Source organism: Anabrus simplex, chromosome 2 (genome assembly GCF_040414725.1).
Source record: "Anabrus simplex isolate iqAnaSimp1 chromosome 2, ASM4041472v1, whole genome shotgun sequence".
NCBI lineage: Eukaryota > Metazoa > Arthropoda > Insecta > Orthoptera > Tettigoniidae > Anabrus > Anabrus simplex.
In genome coordinates this window covers 639076138-639101850 of record NC_090266.1, presented here as the reverse complement: position 1 = coordinate 639101850, position 25713 = coordinate 639076138, and the positions used below count along the sequence as shown (strand labels likewise).

Below are 25713 nucleotides of genomic sequence, written 5' to 3'. Positions count from 1 at the left end.
ACAAGCTTCCCCACCACAGCAAGGTCACATGGTTCACAGGGGAGGATTTTATCTTATGGTATTATTTTTTATGAACCAATGTGTTAACTTGTCCAGTCCTGTAATATAGCAGTAGCATGTCTGTCTGCTGCTCAGATGTCCTACGTTCATTTCCCGACTCATACGGTGAGTTTCTCTCGTCAGTCAGCCAGCAGGTGTGTTTTTCCTGCCTGGCATTGACTCAACCCTATCCCCTCTGAGGCATAGTAACAAGCATGGCAATTTCCTTACTTTCAAGTTGTGCTCCATGCTTAGAACATTTCACCAGTGTCAGTCTGTTGCTCCAACTGTTCTTCACTTATGAAGTGATAGCTTCGGGTATAACTTTCATAATGCCTCCACAAGTGTACAGAGTAACCAACAATGTACAACAGTTTTGAGTCTTTCACGAAAATCGTTAGATGATTCATAAGACAGTTTCCAGGTGTATGCCCTCCTCATAGAGATACCATGTGGAAATTCTTAAACAAATTGAGAGGAATGGGTTTTTAGTTAATAAGAAAATAAGGGTAAAAAATGTGTGCTTAATGAGGAGAAAGTAAACATAATCACAGAAAAATTAGAAATGCCTGCCAGCTGAATAGTGAGAGAACTCACTATAATTCTTGATTGAGGGCTGGAACAATGTTCACCCAACCTCATGAGTCCTGATCAGGACTGTCTGTGGAATATTAATTTTGTCCACCAGCCAATTTTTATCTCCAAATAAGCATCCATTTTTAGTACTATACTTGATGTTTGGTCAAAAATAATGTACAGTAACCAAACAAGAGTTATTCTGTGGAAAGTAATGGCTTGTTGGGATTTTTGTTTTTGAAAACACCAATTCTTCTTAGTGCCTTAATTAGGGTAATACTTCTTTGCCATTAGCTGCAAGTTTGTCCACATTAGGATATGTTCCTCTAATATCTACAAATAATGTGATGAATGTCACATTTTTCACCTTAGAATAACTAACAAACCTGTTGCTGTTTTTTATCATGTATATTGCAATAACAGGAAAACTTGGCTTTATTTCACACCGTCAGGTTTGCTATTTCTGCATTGCCAGTTAAATTATCACACAACTGACACAGTTGGCAGCAATCACTTCTTGCATATCTGTAAAAAAATCATTTGAAATTTTTGTGTCATTTTTTAACACCAGACAATGAAACTCCCTACTTTCCTTTCAGTCAGATTTGAATTTTCAATGATGCTCATCCAGTTTCTCACAAACTGAATCTCATACGTTTCAGAATTCCTATGAGAGAGAATTTTTTTCTCAAAATTGACTCATCAGGTGTGTCAGTGATTCGTGTTATAAAGAATTATGTGTACAGATAATAAAGATCTTCATAAATCCAAACAATAAACAGAAAATTGATCTTTTTATGAGATGCAAAGAGCAACAATATATTTGTTGCTGCTTAGGTGTTGTGGTAACCTGAGAATGCTGTTCTCCCTTTATGAAAATGAAAATCACAACCTATTTCCAGTCATTTGACCAGGTCAGGAATGCAATGAATGAAGTCTCCATCTAACGGCGAGGATAGGAATTGTGCCAGCTGCCGAAGCCTGTCACACTGTTCTCCCATTACAGCAGGTAAAATAGTACTTTTCAATCTGCATTGAAAATATTATTTAACTCTGGAATGTCCTGCTGAAAAGATTAACTCTCTGTAACTTCTACTGTAGGCATATTTATATTTCCCTTTGAAAACACTATCACACTTCATAACAATTCAATAACAATCAAGGGAAAAGCACAACTAGCAGAAAGTGGTATAATTAAATTCATACAGAATTAACTGTGTACAAACTACGAGACTGGCTGAACTTAAGAGATTTGAACCCACATTCGAATGGCGATTCTTGGCAATTAATAAACTTTTTGATAGGGCTGAAGCTTGTATTATTACAATGGGTGTGAAAATGATTGTTAATAATGTAACTACAAATATGATTCAGATTATTTATTTTAATGAAATTAATTTTTTTTGATTCGAAGTCAGATGTACTTATTAGGGTGTCCTTATTTTTCAGCTTTCGTATTTCTTCGCACACAACCCCTAGTCATTCCTTTGGTTATTAGAAGAATGTTAACACTAGAACCGCCGGAATATATTATATACTTGGAACCGCTGTTGCGGTCATTTTGACCGCTATTGAAATTATTATATTTTCATTCTTGATACACACGGTTACACATTATCATCATTTTGCCTCTGTTTCTGGACATTGCTTTATGTGTTTCAATATTTATTTATCAATAAAAAGATGCCATGCACTCGTTACACTGTCGTCAGAAACAAGCCACTTTGAATATGGTGTCATCATCCCAGTCTGCTACAATCCACTCCCTGATGCCATCAGTATCTAATGGCTTATTATCTGGGCATGAGAGGCTTTTACCATGGTTGTCGTGTCCCCTATGATACCACGCTTTACGGGTTACTGTTTCTACGGCTGTAATAGAATAATTGAAAACTGTCAGTACTCAGCCTATGCGAGGCATCATTATAATTTGAATATGGTATAAATCAAGGAATTTCACCAAACTTGTTATGCTAATGGTTATAATAATACTAACATCAACTTACCTTCAGCCTGAACAATCCGGTTTTCAGTGTGATCTGAATCGCTGCTTTCAGAGTTATCAATTGACTGGTAGTAATCTTCGTATGCACTTTCTCTTTTTAGGCCTTTTATATCTGGACCACATTCTACATCAGACATATCTCCAGGAATGTCGTGCAATAGACTCGGCAACTGATGCTTTACGAGACAGTTTTACTGTACTGTGACAAGCTGACAAATGATAACACTACCGGAGATGCAGCGGACATAATGCTCGTACAATTCGTAATATATCAGAGTTCCATTGTTGTGTTTTTGAACATTACCATTGTTGATAGGATAATTATTATATCTCAATGAAAGATACGTGTTACAATACATTTTATTATGATAATTAATACAGCAGTCAAAATGACCGCTCTGGCGGTCCATTGATGCAAAATTAATTATATTTAATATGGATTTTCCTGACCACTAATCAGGAAAAGTCACTGCAGCTCAATATCCTACAATAAAAACTGTAGTCAAAATTGAATTTGGAAAATGTGTAGCAGTCATTTTGACCGCTCTGGCGGTTCTATTTTGTTGAAATCTAAGAGGAGGAACCCATGCTGCAGAGGCCAGGAAATTGCAGCATGTTGGAGTATTCTGGCATATGTGTGTGCTTGACTGCTATTTACGATCAGTTGAGTGACAGCTTCCATCCAATAATGTTTTAAATGTTTATTAGAAATAGTGACAGTAATTTATTTAGTTGGTAATGTTAAACACCAAATCCAGATCAGTGGACATAAATTACTATCTAATTGACAAGTTTTGCCGGTTTTGTTTTATAACATACGCAAGGTGAAATTGACTGTCAGTGAAAGTGTTAATTTAGTTGCACGTGAATGTGTAATATTTTGGAGAAAGCTAGGATTCTCACAAGAGCTTTATCTTATTGTACAAAAAAGAAAATGTAGATCTCCATTCAGATTGGTGCAATGAGTGCCCATAGAAGAACAAATACTTGTGAAGAACAGTAGGATAAGTTTGTTGCAAATCTCTTCAATGTTGCCCTTGCTAAAGCTTTCAACATGGTAAGAATAGAGGATGACAAACATTCTTATTACTTCAAAAAGAGCCCAGCCAGAGAGTTTATCTTGGAGGGGTTGACCGGATGTTGGCATCGAAGGGGGAAAGGACAAGGATTAGAGTTATGAAGGAGGAGGAAAGGAAGATGAAGAGTGATAAGAATTCACAGTTTCTGGAGATTAGTAATGATTCATCTGATGAAGCAACAAAAGTGAGTGACTCTGATGGTAATCCCATTTTTACTGAACCCTCCATGAGCTCAACTTCAATTTCTGGTTGTGATGCAACTGTAGATAGGAGGAAGGCAAATTCAGGATAGGAAAAGAAACTTGGACAAAAGTGTTTTATGACATCAAAACTAGCAACTGTTTTAGACAGATGTTATTTAAGTCACAGGGATACTGTGTACATGCTTGAAGCTACAGCTGAGCCCTTGGGACATAATGTTGATGAAATAGCACTTAATTGAAGTTCAATTCAAGGATATCAAGAACAATTCAGAAAGAAAGAGAAAATATTAATTATTTGTTTAAAGAGAAGAATCTGACTTTCGTGACTGTTCACTGGGACGGTAAGCCTGTACCATCGTTAAATGTCGGGGATTAGAGAACTAAAAGATTATCAATCATAATAACTTACGAAAATCAGGAACAATGAATTTGTGTGTCTGCATTACCAAGTTCTAGTGGGAAAGAACAATCATGGGCAGTTTGGAATGCCATAAAAATTTGGGGATTGGACAAGAAAGTTCAAATTCTTTGTTGCGATATCACTGCATTCAACACAGGTTGTTTCAGTGGAACTGCTACATTGCTGGAACAGTTGGCAGGAAGAGAGGTGGTGTTGTTCCCTTGCCGTCATCACATGTATGAGCTAGTGTTATCGAGTGTGTTAAAAAATGAGTTACCCCAAACGGCAGTTAATCCCGATGTAACATTTTTTCAAACAACTTACCTTGGAAACAGAAAATTATGAAGATGGGCATGGATATTTACAGGAGGCTTTTAATGGTGTTGAAAAAGGAGCACTTATATTTTTCTGAAAACCTAGAAAAGAACACCTGAAAAATGATTACAGTTATCTCATTGAATTGTGCATCATGTTTCTGGGGGCAACTGTGGACTTGAATCAAAAAGTAAAGCTGCCTGGAGCTTTGCATCATGCAGGATGGATAGCCGAAAGAATTTATTCATCAATTTATTCATTACTCATTTATTTATTCATTCATTATTCTTTAATTCTCAGTTGTCCGTCAGTGTCAGTGAACTGGATGGTCTAAAGAGCATTTGTTTCTTTAAGGTAAAAGTACACCCATGTCCAAAAGTTAAGCATAATCACTAAACGAGGCCATACCGCCTGATAGGAATGTCAGACAGATTGCTGAACAAACGGAAGCTGACTCACACACCATATGTCACACAACTTGTCCAAGAAAACATTGTCAGAGAGGTTCTGATAGATAAGGTACACCGTTAACAACAACTAACAAAATTTAGCAATGTCTTCCACAACAATATATGCCTGTTAATAGGGTGTATGGTTACCCGTAACGGCCGCACATGCTTTGCAGCAATGTGGCATGCTCTCTATCAGATGGTCCAAGAGCTCTTGTGGCAGTTGATTCCATTCCTCCGAAAGCGCAATGCAAAGTTCTTGGGAGGGTCCTTGGTGGAGGCTGACAGGATGCAATTTGCCTCCCCAATGTATCCCAGGCATGTTCTATAGGATTCTGGTCTGCAGACCTCACTGGCCAGTCCATGCGATGAATGTCTTCCCCAGCCAGAAATTCATCCACCAGAGCAGCGCAGTGCGGTCGGGCATTATCGTCCATTAAGAGTAATTCTGGACCAACCACACCTCTGAAGAGTCAAACATTTGGTCTTAGTACCTCATCCCTGTATCTCCGAGCATTAACAGTGTTCCTCGGACAACCCATGAAGATGTGCGGGTCCGTACGGCCATTCAACATGATGCCGCCCCGCACCATGACGCCACCACCACCATTCTGGTGTGTTCCACGATGTTCCTGCGGTTGTATTGACTACCTGATTCTCTCCAGATTAATGTGTGACGGGAATTGTTCTGCAAACTGAAGTGGGATTCATCTGTGAAGAGCACATGCCTCCATTCATTCATGGTCCAGTTTCGATGTTGACGGCTCCACAGTAAACACGCCCATTTCTGTGCTGGAGTGAGTGGGACGCACACCGCTGGATGTCAGGCAAACAGTTCTGCTGTTTTGAGCCTCCGGTACACAGTTTGCCAGGAAATGGCAACCCCTGAGATGGCTGCAAGCCCCGCTGACAATTGTCTTGCAGGTGCACTCCGATTTCGTTGGACGGTTAAGGCCAGATATCGGTCCTGCTGTGGGATGGTTACCCTTGGTTGACCTGGTACTGGCCTACGACTAACATCTCCTGTGTCTCGAAATCATCTCCAAAGGCTGGAAATGACACTTTGTAGCACATTCAAGGATACGGCGACTTTGGTCTCTGTCTGACCTGCTTCCAGGCAGCCGAGTATTCTACCCTGTAAAACAGGGTCCAAATGGCGTTGTTGTTCCATTATGTTGTCACATTCACAACGAGGCTACATTTCGCACACTATAACAGGGCAAACACGACTGAGGGAATATGGGGCACCGGCACTGGCTGTGTTTACCTTGCAGTTACACCGCTAGTCGAAGCAGGGAACACTCCTTTCCTATACAGAGCAAACACATAAGGTTGGTAGGTGCATATGTCGTGCGATTTTCAGTCTACTTCCTGTTGACCTGCTTACTCGTAACTTATGCTTAACTTTTGGACACTAGTGTATATTCGAAGAGGTGGTTTCTGAATTTGAGTTCATCAGCAATTGGAGCACCTTTCAATGACTTGTGCTTGTTGAAAGAGTTAAAATGTATGAAAAAGTAAATGCAAGGGTGTCTTCAAATGCTCTAAAGAAGTTCAGTCAGCACTTATGATATTTAAATTAAGAGATTTGTATGATTTCACTGTGTGATGACAATGTTAGCAATGACACAAAAATATGTGTAGTTAAATATCTGAAGCAGGAAACATTAGGAACCAAAAGGAGGTTCACTGTTCTACGTGATGCAGTTACAAAACTTTTAGGTAAGTTTTTTTCATGTAGATCATCATCATCAATGTCCCACTCCATTCGCCTGGATGTGGGTTTTCATGTAGATAATTCTATAAATTTAAATTTGGCAGTTTTGCAAGAGCTATTCAGAATATATCAAGATCTATATCAACAAGAACAGATTACATCAACAGATTCCATTTTATGTCTTTTACACAGGAAATGCTATCAATGAGTTAATTTCAGTCAAGAGTTTGGACTTGTTGAAGAAGTTAAGCATAGATTCAGATTTCTTAAATATGTATTCTGCTTTGGCATGAAAATATTTCTTACTAGAGAGTATGAAAAATCTTAAAGTGGTAAATGATACAACAGAGAAAGGAACGAAGTTAATGTAAGATTTCAATGGACTCTTAACAGATGATGAAGAACAAAGAGAATTCATTTTGTGATGTGTGCAAGATCACCGGAGATAATACCGCGATTGTAGAAAAGACACATTGAAAAGAAAATTGTGCTAAAATTTGTGTATTTGTGCTTTGTTAACACACTTTGTATTATTGTATTATATAGTAATATATTATTTTAGTACATTTAAGTATATTTGCAAAAATGCATCTGTTGATTTCAATTGTTTATGAGAACAGAAGAATACACATTATTTCAGTACTTTAGCCTTATGTAGATAATTAGGTCGAATACAGCACAGGTTAACATTAACTAATTGTAATGAAATTTGGCACATTATCAAAACATGACAAAGGTAAAAAATAAATAGTGGTGTACATTGAAATCACTCGACATTTTTGTGTAACCTCCCCCCCCCCCCATATAAATACCTCCATAGTACTTATGTACTAAATAAATAATTATCTTCCTCATCAGTAATGAAATCTAAGAATAATCGTGTTACATTGATGAAATGTCAATATCATGCTGCTGCATTGAATTTGAAGTGGTGATTAAGAGAGAAATGACATTAAGTGTTATATTAAGCATGTTACAATGAAACTAATTGAGAAAACACAAAAATCCTTAATCATTTATACAGGGTATATCAGAACAATACCAACAAAAAATTAAGGGATGCTCTTTGTGTTATGTTAAGAACGATGGTGGAGTTGGATTGGCGGAGAACATTTTTATTTCCGAGGAAATGAGGTTACTTCGTCACTTCTGGGCACGCGGTTCAAATTGACGAACTCGCCGTATTTGCTATGCCCGAGCACAAGCTGCTGCCATGCTTCAGGGAGGAGAAGAGTTCAGTTTCAAAGTTTCAGTTGATAATTGTAGTGTAGATATGGTATATTTAGATAGTACCATATCTTGCGTGCTATATTCGTGTGTATCTTTGTGTGTGTATCTTTCGTGTGTATCTATTAAAGCATAGTAAAATAAAATAGTACTAATAATAATCTGTCTAAGCATTTAAATTTGTTGGTAAACTTTGAGTAGTTCTTGCAAATTTCAGTTCTGTTTGTGCTTAGTAGTAACACGGTATTGTAATTAGAATACGTCTGGACGTACTTTAAAATTATTGTAGTGTAATGTAGTATACGCGTGATATCTCTTAGAAATTAGTGTGCTTATTCTATTATTGTAAAATATTTGTCTAGTAGCCTATAGTAGAGGTATCCATAGAAACTCATTTACTAAAATTTTGTTGTTGAAATTACGATAGGTTTAATTGCAGTTTAGAATTGTGTAATTCTTGTGTATTCCTTTCGGTATTCAGTAATTAATGGCGGTTCTTATGCTGTTAGGGAGTTGTAGCATAAAAATAGGGTACAACTAAGTAGTATTGTAGTAGTATATTAATTACCTTATTGTTGTGTGATCTTTGTGTACTACCCTAGACAATATTTCTTTCCTTTCATTTCCTTTGCACATAATCACTATTTTATTTTTCCTTTTCTTTTTTCTGTAAAGAATGGCTAAGGAGTGCTCAAGTGTAGGAACTGTGGGTATGGCCAGGCATTAAGGAGTATGAGGGAGGAGTTGGAGAGTTTGAGGGAGATAATTAGAATTCTCTCAGAGGACAGGAAGGAAAGTAGGCCTCCCTCAAACAATGTACAGGATACAGTAGGTGTAAAAGAGGGATGGAAAGGAAAGGGGGAAATTGTAGAAGACAGGTGGTCTAATGTTCTAAGGAGGAGGAGATTGCTGGCTAAGGGCTCTATTCAGGATCAGAATTCAGCAAAGGTGTCTGTCTGAAATCGGTACGAGTCACTGCAGGTAGAACAACAGTGGGAAGATGAGGAACAGGGAACTGTTGAACTGTTGCTGAGAAGTGTGGAAGCAGGAGGAAGGGAAAAGGTAGGAAAGGGAAATGTAGAGTAGAAGATAGGAAAATTCAGGTGAAACAGGGTCATGGGAGGGAGAGAACGGAGGAGGAAGTAACTTCTGCACCTGTCAGTAAAGATAGGGCCGACCAGAAGGGGAGGTGATCAAATGAGGTGGGTAGGGTTGAGGCTCTGATCGCTAGTTGCTTTACGTCGCACCGACACAGATAGGTCTTATGGCGATGATGGGACAGGGAAGGGCTAGGAGTGGGAAGGAAGCGGCCGTGGCATTAAATAAGGTACACCGGGCAAGTTGGCCGTGCGCTTAGAGGCGCGCGGCTGTGAGCTTGCATCCGGGAGATAGTAGGTTTGAATCCCACTATCGGCAGCCCTGAAAATGGTTTTCCGTGGTTTCCCATTTTCACACCAGGCAAATGCTGGGGCTGTACCTTAATTAAGGACACGGCCGCTTCCTTCCAACTCCTAGGCCTTTCCTATCCCATCGTCGCCATAAGACCTATCTGTGTCGGTGCGACGTAAAGCCCCTAGCAAACAAAAACAAAAAAATAAGGTACAGACCCAGCATTTGCCTGGTGTGAAAATGGGAAACCATGGAAAACCATGTTCAGGGCTGCCGACAGTGGGGTTCGAACCTACTATCTCCCAAATACTGGATACTGGTCGCACTTAAGCGACTGCAGCTATCAAGCTCGATGAGGCTCTGACCATGGGGGATTCCATTGTTAGACATGTGGGGAAAGTGTGTGGAGGAGAGGGAACCAGAGTAGAATGTTATCCAGGAAGTAGGTTGAGGCAGATGTTGAAGAAAGTAGAAGAGAAGGAGGAGGGGAAGGAGAAGGTGGTAGAGTTTTACGTTGGTACCAACAACGTAAGGCAAGCAGGTATAAGTACCAACATAGTTAGAGATGTGTGGGATCTGGTAAATGCAGCACGGCTGAAGTTTAAGGAAGTGGAGATTGTTATCAGTGGAATAATGTGTAGGAGGGATACTAACTGGAAGGTGATTGGGGATTTAAATGAGACTATGGAGTGGGTATGTGGAAACTGGGAGTGAAATTTCTAGATCCTAATTGGTGGGTAGTAGGTAGGGATCTGTGCTCAGATGGCTTTCAGTTAAACCGCACTGGAACGTATGTTAGGAAATTTGTTTGGAAGGGTTATAAGGAGGTACATTCAGGGAAACGGTGTTGTCTAGGGAGCGGTGATGAGGTACAGGGTCTGGAAGTCAAGTGGAGAAGACATAAAAATGTTAGTGTTGAACTGTAAAAGTATTGTAAAGAAAGGAATGGAATTAAGTACTGTAATTTAATAGATATATACATACCAGATATTGTAATAGGAGTTGAATCATGGCTGAGAAATGATATAATGGATGCAGAAATTTTCTCACAGAACTGGAGTGTGTATCGTAGAGATAGGGTAGGAATGGTAGGAGGGGGAGTATTCGTTCTGGTGAAAGAAGAATTTGTAAGCTACAAAAAAGTTAAAAATGACAAACATGAAATTCTAGGTGTAAGGCTCATTTCTAAAGATAATAAGCAACTTGATGTCTTTGGAGTGTACAGACCGGGAAAGGGTAGCGCTGATGCTGATTCAGAATTATTTGATAAGACAATCAGATAACGACACGAAAAGGGATGTGATTGTAGCGGGAGATCTGAATTTACCAAATGTCAATTGGGATGGTGATGCGAATGACAGGAAGCATGACCAACAAATGGCATATAAGTTCATATGAGAAGGACAGCTGATTCAGAAAGTGATCGAACCATCTAGAGGGAAGAATATTCTGGATGTGGTGGAGGTAAAACCAGATGAGCTCTATAGAGAAACTGAAGTAATAGATGGTATTAATGATCATGAAGCTGTTTTTGTCATAGTTAAAAATAAATGTGATAGAAAGGAAGATCTTAAAAGTAGGATTGTTACGCAGTACCATATGGCTGATAAAGCAGGCATGAGGGAGTTTAAAAAAGTAACTATGATTGGTTGAAAACAGTAAATAAAAATGTAAACAGACTCTGGGATTGGTTTAAAGCAATTGTTGAGGAATGTGAAAACAAGTTGTACCTTTAAAGGTGGTAAGGAATGGTAAAGACCCACCTTATTATATTAGAGAAATAAAGAGACTAAGAAGGAGCTGCAGATTGGAAAGAAATAGAGTTAGAAATGGCTGTGGAAGTAAAGAGAAATTGAAGGAACTTACTAGGAAACTGAATCTAGCAAAGAAGTCAGCTAAGGATAACATGATGACTAGCAAAATTGGCAGTCATATAGTCAACAGTATGTAAAGATTGTTGGTTACAAGGATAATGTCCAGATAGAGGAGGTGACTAATGATAAAGAAGTATTAAAATTTACCCATGATAACAATGACTTTTACAATAAGATACAAAATTTGAAAACTAGAAAATCAGCTGGAATTTATAAGATTTCTGGAGATATACTAAAGACAATGGGTTGGGATATAGTAGCATATCTGATGTACTTATCTGATTATTGTTTGCATGAAAGAGCTATACCAAATGAATGGAGAGTTGCTATAGTAGCCCCTGTGTACAGTATAAAGGAAGGGGTGATAGACATAAAGCTGAATTTTACAGGCCAGTCAGTTTGACATGCATTGCATGTAAGCTTTGGGAAGGCATTCTTTCTGAATATATTACACCTCTTTGAAAAATGAATGACTGGTTCGATAGAAGGCAGTTCGGGTGTAGGAAAGGTTATTCCACTGAAGCTCAACTTGTAGGATTCCAGCAAGATATAGCAGATATCTTGGACTCAGGAGGTCAACAGGACTGTATTGCGATTGACCTGTCTAAAGCATTTGATAGAGTGGATCATGGGAGACTACTAGTAAAAATTAGTGCAATTGGACTAGACAAAAGAGTGACAGAATGGGTGGCTTATATTTCTAGAACATAGATTTCAGAGAATTGTATTAGGCAAAGCTTTATCTGACCCTGTAATAATTAAGAGGGGAATTCCTCAAGGCAATATTGTTGGACCTTTATGTTTTCTTATATATATATATCAGTGATATGAGTAAAGAAGTGGAATCAGACATAAGGCTTTTTGCAGATGATGTTATTCTGTATAGAGTAATAAATAAGTTACAAGATTGTGAGCAACTGCAAAATGACCTCAGCAATGATAAACGGGGTTAAAAGTCAGGTTGCGAGTTTCACAAACAGGAAAAGTCCTCTCACTTTTAATTACTGCATTGATGGGGTGAAGGTTCCTTTTGAGGATCATTGTAAGTACCTAGATGTTAATAGAAGGAAAGATCTTCATTGGGGTAATCACATAAATATGGTTGTAAATAAAGGTTACAGATCTCTGCACATGGTTATGAGGGTATTTAGGGGTTGTAGTAAGGATGTACAGGAGAGGGCATATAAGTCTCTTGTAAGACCTCAACTAGAGTATCGTTCCAGTGTATTGGACACTCACCAGGATTACTTGATTCGAGAACTGGAAAAAATCCAAAGAAAAGTAGTTTGATTTGTTCTGGGTGATTTCTGACAAAAGAGTAGTGTTACAAAATTGTTACAAAGTTTGGGCTGGGAAGACTTGGGAGAGGGGAGAGGAGCTGCTCAAGTAAGTGGTATGTTATAGATGTTGATTCCCATAGGGAATCTGAAATATTTGTCCCAAATGAGTAAATTTATAATACCAATATAAATGGTCCGTTATTGGACATTATAAATTTTCCAGCCAACTCATTCCTGGTTGCCAGCGTTTTACCCTCGTGTGCTAGGTTGGGCTCATCAGTTGGTACCTAGCACACCTACCAAGATGCTGGCTATTGCATACCGTGGAGGCCACTGTGTAGGCTACTTGGAGCCACCGGCAGTGCCTTGTGTTGCCAAGTGGTGATTATGATTAGCGGAGAAAAGGCACCGTCTTCAGCAAGATTTTTGGCAAAGAGGTGGCAAATTCCGCCACAATTTGAAAAATCAAAAAGTGAAAAAACATTTTGATGAATTGTCAGGATGAGCAGCTAGTAGATCAAAAATCATGCTTCAGAACCATTGTTTTTAATGGCTGTTTGGACATTGTTGTAGCCTGATTAAGGATTTTAGGGTATGCATAATACTAATTGTTTAGTCAAAATTGTTTTCCCAAAAGTTCTAAATTCTGCTTCCAACGAAGAGATTCACAATGCAGGAGTGGTTCTCCAAAATGAATATGATGAAGATTTATCCAGTGAATTCCCAGGCCATGTAGTAGGTATCAGAAACTCTTTGAAAAATTAAATAACCTGTAGCTGACTTAATAGAGCTATTATAGTAAGGCCCATGAGAGTTGGAGTCTGATGTTTACCACGAACAGAGAGGAAAACGAACGCTGCTCAAAAATGGTCTGTTTCCATGGCAATGATCCTATTGCCACGTGACTTTGCTTGCTCTGTCGCTTTTATGATTCATTCGGAGTCGTACTGTGTTAGTTTTATTGCTTTATGTGTTTGTTTTCCAAATATTATTTTTGTTATTAGTTTATTGTTAGGTAACCAGTGGCTAGTTTACAATGTTCCTAGTTTAATTCTCGAAGTGTACCATTAGCAATCGGCATTACATATTTTATTTATTTTTTATTATAATGTTGTCTAGGAGGGTATCAACATAATTTTTTGTAAGAATTTCAAGTGCGACAGGCTTCGAAAGCCGGCACGATTCCTATCCTCACCGCTAGATGGGGGCTGACACGGTTGAATGACTGGAAACAGGCTGTGGATTTTCATTTGTAAGAAGTTCAACCATCAATACAGATCTAACATGAGATCCATAGTCTGTAATGGTGTTAAATATGACAAATATCAATGTGGGTAGTGTTTTATTCTGTATTATAATACAATTTCCTTATGACTGGCTGAATGAAAAGAAAGATGACCACTGACTGCAGTTTAAAATGTATAGTATGTTAGGATGTAATTATATCACCAGTTGACGATTTGGTTATTGATTATGAAATTTCATATTTATTGGCGATGATGCTGTATGCTATCTTAAATGTTGAAATTATTAGTGCTAGCTTAGGAACGAGTCAGAATTTATTGAATTATATTACAATTTATTAAAATTCGTATCCACCTTATTCAATACCAAAAATGTTGTTAGGATGAAATTACAACATGTATATTTATTTTATAAGGACAAGTTTCGACGCTTTATATTGCGTCATCATCAGCTGATATACACTGGAAACATTGGCAAACATATATAAGTTTATCTACGTCACACACATTTTGAAGATTTCATAGAATAATTTTAACATGGTTTTAAAAGATTTTGAAGTGTCAAACAGTGTCAATGTCATTTAAGAAGATTGTTTAACCTTATTCTGCGACATTATGTTCACTACATGGCAATAGCCTGAGGACTTTATTGAATGGTTTTAATATGGTTCTACAAAAACATTTTTAAAAAAAGTCAAACAAAGTGAATGTTTGTAAGAAGATCGTGATTTTATTATTAGTTTTGTTTAATTTTAATGATTATTTAAACCAAATTGCATCAGATTTTAGCAATCCAAAGTTTAATAATTGCAAGTCTTGGACAATATGGACTCAGAAATAGTATAATTATAATATGGTTTTTTAAATTTTTTAAAATCTTGATTATAGTTTTTATAATGTGTGTGATGTAGATAAACTTATATATGTTTGCCAATGTTTCCAGTGTATATCAGCTGATGATGATGCAATATAAAGCGTCGAAACTAGTCCTGATAAAATAAATATACATGTTTTAATTTCATCTTAACAACATTTTTGGTATTGATTAAGGTGGATACGAATTTTAATAAATTGTAATCTTGGTTCAATACGGACGAATAATGAAATTTATATACTTAACTGAATTCTATTAGGCGTACATGTTTTATTTAACACTCGGCCTGTATTAAAGGACGTTACATCACAGGCTGAGGTAACTATGGCAATGCAGTGCATCTTGTACTTACTGCTTTCACCCCTCAGATGTTAGACTCCAACTCTCATGGGCCCAAGTATAATAATAGAGATTTAAATCGTAGCTGCTAGAGTTCCAGACTTATGCATGGCATTTTCCCTGTTTCTGACTATTCCTGTTACCACATTAATTACAGTAATTGAAAAACTGACTTACAGTCACGAAGATATCCAACAGTTTCCTCTTTTACCAAGTGAGTTGGCCATGCAGTTAGGGTAACGTACCTGTGAGCTTGCATTCAGCAGGTGGTGGGTTCAAATCCTACCATCAACAGCCCTGAAGATGGTTTTCTGTGGTTTTCCACTTTCACACCAGGCAAATGCTGTGGCTGTACCTTAACACGTTCCCTGCGGCAGTAAATTTCGATGACTTAATGTTACGTCGTATTGGCCCACCGGTGACCCGATGCTGCCTTTAGTTATTATCGGTTCGGGTCACCGGTGACCTGACGAATTTGACTTCGTTTACTCCCTAGTACAAAATCCTAAACAATGCCTGTGGACTTGTTGTGTGCGTTATTGTTGAGGAGACATTCCAGCATATTTACCTGTGCGACAGTGTTCCGATTCAACAATTGCGTGAAACAGAAATGACCCCAGAAATAATTGTTAGATTCTTGTTCATTGATCTGTTTTTATGGAAATATGAAAGGCCTATATTAATTATTTTCATATTATGCTTAGTAAAAAAAAGTAATATCACAAAAGAGAAAGGATATAAATTCAGAACAATATTTACTAGACACGAAAACAATCCCAGTTATTTACAGTAAAAACGGAACAAAAATATAACATCATTTGGCAATACTTTTCAGAAAAGTCATCAAGAAAAATTAAGTACTGATTTCCAGACGAGATATAACTCAAACACTGTCACCGTTGTGTTTTACATGTTCACTGGCACGTTTTTACGTGAGTTTCATTGAAGCACTCGATACACAGTTTTGGTGCTCCTGGACACTCTGCACAGAATGTCACCACCTTCTTTGTTTTGTTGTCAGCAGTTTTCTTACCATGCTGTGCAAATATCTTCTTGTAGCACACTGTGCAATGTTGCCGCATTTTTCTGGCTGGTCCTTCCAGTTTACCCAGTGTGTGCGCCCTGGGTAGCAGTGCTGTACCGACAGAGAGAAGGCAAGAGATTCCTTAAAATGACAAAAAGATTTTTTTTTTTTTCAGAGCTGCGCTTGCATTGTAGCATCCAGGCATTTACAACTGCAGTACCCAGGAGAAGTTCAATGGCAACTTTCCTCCACCATTTTACACCCTTTCTCAATGGGGTGTAATATGACGACATTTGATCACCAAGATCAACACCCTTTCTGATCTTGTTGTAGTGCAACACAGATTTCGGCTTCAAAATTGGATCTCCTTTCCTATTCCTTTTTCCGGTGTCTTCCAGAATATCACCATGATCTGGTACAGTGGATATCATCAAAACTCTCCTCTTGTCCATCCAGTTAATTATCTTGACCCCCTTTTCATTCTCTGCTCCACAAATTTCCCCCTTTGAAGACGCTTATTAACCACATCTTTGGGAAGACCACTCTTATTAGGTCGAATTGTTCCACAGAGAAGTGTTTGCTTGTCCAATAGATTCTGTGCCAATTGAACACTTGGCCATTTCTTCCTCAGTGGTATCAATCCATTTGGATAACTACCTCCCTTCCTTTGGTGGACACTTTTCTAACTTTTGTGCAGCAAGTCTGTTTGTTTCAGTTACCATAGTCTGCATAATTTGCTGAGTTACAAACATGTTATAAATATCAGAAGGGCTATCAAAATTAGTCACAATGTTCACTTCTGTGTCATCACAGAAAATGGGTATGCCAATGTCGTGTCCCCTACTGGACCCCACCTTGGCACATCGTCATCACTTACATCGCCATTACCAACAATCTGACTTGGAGAGTTATCACTTAGCGTTTCGTCCCCATAAATAGCTGACCCACATGCTTCAGAGTCACTGTCTATGTCAGAAGACGAGTCACTATCTTGAAGGTTGTACGTAGGGTCATCATCAGATACAGGAGAGAAATCACTGTCACTGTCATCACTTTGTTACAAATAACGAACAATTCGTCCAGGATCCAGTGCTGTCCTAACCCTCTTTCTTTTCAGTGCCACCGGTGTGTCAGAATGTGAAGGCTTCATGCCTAAAAAAGGACGTGAAATTGCTTGTAAATATTATGTATGGAAGATAAGAAATATGTCAATAACTACTCCAATAACCTCTATTCGCTTACCTAAGAGCAATGTTGAAAGCAGTTATCTTTTTTTGCTAGTTGCTTTACATCGCACCGACACAGATAGGTCTTATGGCGACAATGGGACGGGGAAGGGCTAGGAAAGGGAAGGAAGTGGCCGTGGCCTTAATTAAGGTACAGCCCCAGCATTTGCCTGGTGTGAAAATGGGAAACCACGGAAAACCATTTTCAGGGCTGCCGACGTTCGAACCTACTATCTCCCGAATACTGGATACTGACCGCACTTAAGCGACTGCAGCTATCGAGCTCGGTAAAGCAGATATCAGAAGGGTGGTACTCCTTAAACAACAATCTACCATCTGCGGGCAGCAACACTCTAGGCTTCATTCACCGTAACCGCACTAAGCGATTCCCGCGTAAAAATATAGGTCAGACAACAATCAGGACTCAGAGTGACCCGAAGCGATATGAATGGAAGATGAAAAAACTTCCTTCGGGTCACCGGTGGGCTGATCAAAACTAGCAGTATGCCTCGATCCTTTACTTCAATTGGAACACTATGTTGCCATTAGTTAACGGAAATTTGTAAGTAGGACATAGTTACTTACTTCGCAATTTTGGGAAGTTCGCACCGACAGATAAGAGTAACCGCATGGAACGTGTTAATTACGGCCACAGCTGCTACCTTCCCAATCCTAGCCCTTTCCCATCCTTGCATCACCAAAAGTCTTTGTTGTGTTAGTGCAGAGCCTTTCAAACGCTCAAAATCTCATGCGTGCAAACTGAGTTGGAAAGGTTCTGTGCACCGTGCATCGGTCCGACTCTGCTTGGCTCAGCATTTTTTCTTGGGGCGACTTGGCTAAGCTTGATTCGGATGTTGTAGCATGCTGCAGAGCGACAAACGATGTGTTGATAGATGGCTTGTTTATCAGTGAAATAGATAAGTGCAAGACATCCACATAACAATGGAGCAACCTAGTCTGAAGAAAGCAAAGACTCCCAAAAATCCATTAAAATCGAACTGGGACGTTTCTTATGTTTTTGTCAGTCGTGACAAAAAAAGCCTAATGCCTAATCTGCACGACGTAATTACATGTTAATTATAGATTATTATGGCAGAGCTCCTGGATGTGATTTAATACTATAGATTGTATATTGTGTTATTAATTATTCAAATTTAATTTTCTTATGTTTTGATGTAACTAAATTTTGTTCTTGTGGCAATCGAGAATGTCTGGAAAGTAAGTTGAGTTCCTCAATAAATATATAAATCATTTACTGAAAGACACTACAACAGAGTACATTCAGAAAAAATATAGGAAGGATTAAGGAATTTGAAAAATCTTGAAAGAGAGCATTCTGTATCCAGTAATGAGCTTTGGACAAGTACTTTAGCAATTTGCAAAAAACTTTTTGTTTACTTCCTCACATATGTGTATTTATTCTTGTTTTCTGCTCTTGTTATTCCTAATTCACTGTTTTCTTTTTTTTTTTTCGAATTTAGGGTGATAAAGGTGATGAAGGGTATTGTGATGCTAATCTTAGAGCTAGTTATAAAGTTGATTTACATTTAGTAAGAGCTGGGAAGCTGTTTATGGAAGGACCACTAATAAAGGGTATTTTGTCGGACGTAGTAGAGACAATGAATCCTAGACTAGCTCCAGATACAGCAGAACACTACTGTCCAGTATGACAATAACTCGGCAAATCAGCGACATTGCCAGGAATTTGCATGAACAATTGGCAGCCAAAATTGAAAACTTCTTAGCGTACTCATCACACTTGACGAGTCGATGGATGTTATTATTTATAAGCTTCATTTTCCGTATTGATTGGATTCAATGTATAGACAAGAAAAGTGTTCCACCGGTCAATACTTATTTATTGTGAATGAGTTATTACACTAGTACCGGCTTCGGCCTATCATGGCCATCATCATTGCATTACGCTTTGCCTGGTTGGCTTCCGTATTATTATTTATAAGCTACATTTTCCGTATTGGTTGGATTCAATGCATAGACAAGAAAAGTGTTCCACCGATCAATATTTATTTATTGTGAATGAATTATTACACTAGTACCAGTTTCGGCCTATCATGGCCATAATCATGCGTTACGCTTTGCCTGGTTGGCTTCCTTATTATTTATTATTATTATTATTATTATTATTATTATTATTATTATTATTATTATTTATAAGTTTAATTTTCCGTATTGATTGGATTCAATGTATAGACAAGAAAAGTGTTCCACCGATCAATACTTATTTATTGTGAATGAATTATTACACTAGTACCGGTTTCGGCCTATCATGGCCATCATGATGATCCGGTCTTGTCTATACATCGATGGATGTTAGTAACACTGCAGAGTTAGCCACTTTTTTCCGTGGCACAGGCGACAACCTACATGTAACGGAAGAGCTCCTCAATATGATTTCAATGAAGAACAGTAAAACAAGTGGTCGAAACGGCAGCTGAAAGAATAGACCTCACTTGGGAAAAGCTATTTTCTGTGACAGCAATGTGTGTTACAGGTAAAAGGGTTTATTGGCTTATTGTAGGGAAAGAATTAATATGCTAAATTTGCCTTCCAGTCATTGTTTCGCTCACCAAGGGGATCTTTGCACGAAAGTTGTCGATCTGCAAGATGTGAGGAACATTGTTGTGTGTATTGTGAACTATATTCATTCTCATGGGCTCACTCATTGTGAGTTCAAAGAATTTTTAAATTTCATTTGAAGAAGAGTATCTGGATATCCTGTTCCATATAGAGGCATGCTGATTAAACAAGGGAAAGGTGATTTTCTGGTCTTTTTCTTTTTTGTTTCAAATGCGCCATGACACTGCAGAGTTTTTTTAAAAGAAATAGGATGCCTGTAGCCACCTTTACGTAAATCTAAATGAGTAGGTGATTTAGGCTTTTTAGCAGACAGGGCCGATGACCTCAGATGTTAGGCCCCTTTAAACAACAAGCATCATCATCATCATTTTAGCAGACATTATGGCTCTCCTAAATGATCTAAGTCTGAAGCTCCAAAAAGAAAATTGTCTCATGAAAGACATGGTCAGCAAAATAAAGGCTTTCCAACAGAAACATCAACTCCTCAAAACAACCTTTAGGAAAAAATACAGAACACTTTCCTGAGCTAGGTAAGTGATATATAAATGATCTTTAGGTTTTAAAAAGTGCTTTATTCAAAGCGTTACTAGGTTTTGTTTGACAGCACCTGTGTGGGAAGGAGCACCCTTTCAAAAGTATGTCAAGGCACTACAATCCCTTGAAAACAAGTTTGGCGACTGATTGCAGGTAAACCGAGCTCGATAGCTGCAGTCGCTTAAGTGCGGACAGTATCCAGTATTCGGGAGATAGTAAGTTCGAACCCCACTGTCGGCAGCCCTGAAAATGGTTTTCCGTGGTTTCCCATTTTCACACCAGGCAAATGCTGGGGCTGTACCTTAATTAAGGCCACAGCCGCTTCCTTCCCACTCCTAGCCCTTCCCATCCCATCGTCGCCATAAGACCTAACTGTGTCGGCGCGACGTAAAGCAACTAGTAAAAAAAAAAAAATGATTGCGGTAAAGTACCGGTATATCGCTAACTGTAAAATTTTAAAAAATGTAAGAGTTTTTTAAGTGCACTAGCGTAACATTACATATGAAAACGTTTGTCTACAATACCTGTTTATGAAAACATATTGATTTTAGGTACTTCAAAGCAATTTTATTTATTAAAAATGTAACTTTTAAAATTTAAAAACTGTTGTATATTTTCTTTGCAGGATATTACTGACCTGTAGCCAGTACTTGCATGTGTTTGTAAAGCCCTTTCTGATAGCATTTGAAAGTGTGTCTCCTGATTTGCATTTTGAATTAATAAATTTGCAAAATGATGGTAACTAAAACGATCTTTTATAATACAAAATATTTTCTCCAATTCTACCAGAATTTGTCAGAGGAATATTTTCCTAAGCTGCATTGAGAAACAGCTAAGACAGCTAGGAGAATATTACAAGTGGTCGAAACGGCAGCTGAAAGAATAGAACTCACTTGGAAAAAGCTATTTTAAAAAGTGCTTTATTCAAAGCGTTACTAGGTTTTGTTCGACAGCACCTGTGTGGGAAGGAGCACACTTTGAAAAGTATGTCAAGGTGCTGCTATAATTCCTTGAAAACAAGTTTGGCGACTGATTCCAGGTAAAGTACCGAAATATTGCTAACTGTAACTGTTTCTTTTTGTTTTGACTTGTACAAGAATTAGAGTGCATGCAGTATTTCCAGTGTAATTTTAAAAATGCTCTTAGAATTTATGTCAGCCAGTCCCTCATTCCAGAAATTACTGGTATTAATGCCCAAAAAAAAAAAAAAATTAAAGGGAAAGAGGAGATAGGATAAACTGTATATTCAAACCAAATTTAAAGAAGAGGTTTTCTAACTTCTTTTGCACCGGTAAATGTATCTCATCAAACTGAGCATCTTAGCCCATTGCATGTAAACATTTCACAGTGATGAAGAAATAGCAGGGAAGATGAAGAAGGGGGAGACAGACAGAGTGAGCGAGACAGGCATAGAGAGAGTGAGTGAGTGCGTGCTATTGCTCATAATCAAGGTGTGGGGGTTTGCACTGTGGTCCGCTTAGCAAAGTAGTCTTTTACACCTTGTGCTGCAGAATGCACTGGTGTATGCACTCTGAGAGGCCCTGTGTTACTGTGACAAATTCTCTTTTATTTTAACAATCAGCAGAAGTCTACACTTTGTCAAACATTAAAGTTCTCAAGTAAACTTTGCTTAGCTGGATATAGAAAATCCATTCTTTTCTAAACAATACCTATTCAAATGTGGACAAGTTCTCTTTTGCATGAATTACTTCAACTTGCTTAAATGGTTTGAAGAACTTACTTTCCATAGTGATGATGATGATGATGATGATGATGATGATGATGGTGGTGGTGGTTTCATGTCCCACTAACTACTTTTATGGTTACCAGATCCACTAAGGTGCAGGAATTCTGCCCCACAAGAGTTTTTATGTGCCGATAAATCTACCATCAAAAGGCTCATGTAGTTCAGTACAACCGGACTGAGCCAGACTCATGCCCGCCACCTTAACTCACTTCCCTCTTTATAATTTAGTTGCTGTATCTTTTGTATGTTGTATCAAGAAAATATTTTACTGCTAAAGAATATAATTATACACTACGCAACATAAGAACGTTATTGCAAGATTTTATTTTAACAAAATTACTATCTAACTGCATGGGCAATCATCTGGTTAGCAGTTACGATCTTGAAAGCACTGCAGTAAGACTGGTGTATACTGACCAAGCCTGATCTCAACAAAAAATTTTTTTACAGATCATCAACTTCTTTCCAGTTAGTTTCAGAAATTGAGTGGTTGAGTGGTCTAACATAACCATACCAGTTCTTGAATGAATCTCTAGAATTTACTAGTACACATGTCAGCGTTGTGTGTCTGTATGTATCACTTTCTACAAGTCCGACTCGTTGGCTGAATGGTCAACATACTGGCCTTCTGTTCAGAGGGTCCTGGGTTCGATTTCTGGCTGGGTCGGAGATTTTAACCTTCATTGGTTGATTCCAATGGCTTGGGGGCTGGGTGTTTGTGCTGTCCCCAACATCCCTGCAACTCACACACCACACACAACACTATCTTCCACCACAATAACATGCAGTTGCCTACACACGGCAGATGCCGCCCACCCTCATCGAAGGGTCTACCTGAGAAAGGCTGCACTCGGCTAGAAATAGCCACACAAAATTAAATTTAAAATACTTTCTACAAGACAACGATTTCTTAGCCAATACTCATAGGCTTTGTTAGAATTTTGTAATGGTCAGATTTGCTATGCAGCGTGTATTTTTAAACACTTGTGCAATAGGGTTAGTTGCAGTTTGTTCATAAACTGCACTTAACCCATTATGGACATTCTCTTACCTTATACATTTCCAGCATTCAATTGTAATTGTAAGTGCTTGTACTTTAACTCTGTGCTTTTCTCTATACACTTAACAGATATACTTCAATTTCAGCCTCAGTCAGGAAGTCAGCCAAAAAAATCAATCCTGAAGAAAACTAATTCCTTCAACCTGCGTAGTTTCAGCCCATTGGTAAGCCCAAGTATGACTCCTTACACAACAGTGACCGGTGCTGAAAGTCGGTAAGTTACTACACATGCTAGATTGCTTTAGAAATGTATTCTTTTAATGTAAAGCTGTTTCTTGTTCATTTAGTAAGCTCTCTTTATTGTGAGGCTATCTTTCAATGATGATGGTGGTGTCTCAAGTACAACAAATATTTACAAGTTAAAGATATTGTTATGTTATTTGTTTTTACGTCCCACTAACTACTTTTACGATTTTCGGAGAAGCTGCGGTGCCAAAATTTAGTCCCTCAGGAATTCTTTTATGTGCCAGTAAATCTGCAGACGTATTTGAGCACCTTCAAATACCACCGGACTGAGCCAGGATTGAACCTGCCAAGTTGGGGTCAGAAGGCAAACACCTCCACTGTCTGAGCTACTCATCCCAGCAAAAGATGTTGTTGGTAAACTGGTGAATGTTCATGAGGTATATACATGGGCCTAGCAGGATTTTAACTCTGATGATTTTGGGCCGTGCTGGTGAATTGTGTAGTCCTTCTTAAAACAACATATTGGAATATGGTTTCTGAATCATTGTTAGCATTTCATCCTGTAATTAAGGTAATGAAACATAGAGAAATGCTGAAACATTAGTAATAACTAGGGACTGGAAAATTTAGCATTTGCGATAACTGCAAATTTTTCTTTTAAGAGTTAAAAACCATTTTTTAATTTTTTTCTTTACAGTTGTTAGGTGTTGTGAAACACTGTGTTTTCAAATCTTAAAATGCAACATTGAGCATATTTTAACTCAAAATGCAAATTTAATAAATACATTTAATTTTGTAGCAAATTCATTATAAATGTGTTATTTTATTTTCAAAAACCAGGCTTTTGAACAGAAAAGCTTTCTCTTGTTTGTTTTTCCAAAGGTGACTCTGCTTTCTGTCTTTTCTTTCTAATGTTTCTTTCACCAAAGGTGATGTCTTTCTTTTCTGGCTAGTAATGAGTGTCTAAGACTTTAGCACAATTAGGAAAATCAGCATCTGTCCCTACCAGGAGTCTTCTTTCCAATGATTCCTTTAGGCCCTGCTAAAAGTTGCCTGGATTCACTGAACAGCTGTACTTCTTGTATGTTTTGTTATGAAGTTCAATCTCTCTGAACATCATGTTCTTTTCACTTTGGAGAGAGATGCTATAATATGGACCAGCATTAATAATTCTTTCTTCAAACAGTCTTATTGTGCTCCTTACCTTCTTGTCAGTTTTGTACAAGTTTATATTTTTTTCCTGAAAGTCTAAAATTAAATCACTTAGCTCTTGAACAGAGTCACACATTAACCCCCAATCCAAAATAAAAGGACAGATATAATTTTCTTCAGCAGACTCTCATAAATATACTGCTGTATTTTGCTTCTTGCAGCATCCTTCTCTGCCTGTTGGAAATGACAAACTTCTGCTGGATAATGTTGGCACACTGCATGGACTGTACGAAAGATTTATGGTATCCATTGTGTACTCAAGACCCTTCCTATTTTCAGGAACTGCAAATCTAATGCTGCTGCACACTCTTGCAGTTACACTGCAGGTTTTGGAGAAGCATGGTATGTTACATATAGTTTGTCCATAAAACACTTAAATCTGTTTACTGCAACCATACTACGTATTGTATCATTAATGAATAATTCCAAATGATGATTGGCACAGTGCCACAAAATAACATTTGGGAATCTGTTACATGCACCAAACATTAATGCAGCTTCATCACAATTGAGAGACAAAAAGCAATCCTTTAAATAATCTTCTGAGATTCCAAGTGTTTCAAGTTGACCCATTAATGAAGAGAAAATTCCTTTGGCAGTTGCATCATTAAGTTGGATAAAATCAAGGAAAAGGTTCATCAGACAAGACAATTTAGGTAATACCACATGAACATAAACTAGAACATCACTTTTGATACTAAACATGGTTGATTCATCGATAATCATTGCAATTTTGTTTTTGCAGTTGAGAATTTGACTGACTACAGTTTTCCTGATTTTAATTGCAAATGTGATTAATTATATTAATGCAGGCATTGGTGGAATGAAGAATGTGGCCCATATCTACACCATTAAACTCTGGAAGGTTTATTTAATCTTCAAAATTGTTGAATGATGATTTTTTATTTCTCCACTTTATAAGCAATTCAAAACACCTTAGCAGCAACTTCTTTTTCACAAGACAGGGCTTTCAAACACACTTTTTCCCAAACGTTTGTGTTAGCTTCTTGTTTAATTTTCAAAGCTCCTCGTGTGGGCTGTACTTTCCTTATAGTTGTAAATCATTTTCCTCAAAGACATTGTTTTATATGACTTTCTCGAAACGTACTGATTTTA

At 37.9% G+C, this 25713-nt stretch overlaps 1 protein-coding gene across 2 annotated transcripts in view; it reads left to right on the top strand.

Moving 5' to 3' along the window:
- ClC-a (chloride channel protein 2) overlaps nt 1-25713 on the top strand; it is a 625116-nt gene that overhangs the window by 544624 nt on the left and 54779 nt on the right. For both annotated transcript variants that reach the window (XM_067141103.2, XM_067141101.2), the window contains exon 17: nt 23286-23413. In XM_067141103.2, coding sequence (XP_066997204.1) covers nt 23286-23413 — 128 coding nt within the window. The remainder of the gene's footprint in view (nt 1-23285; nt 23414-25713) is intronic.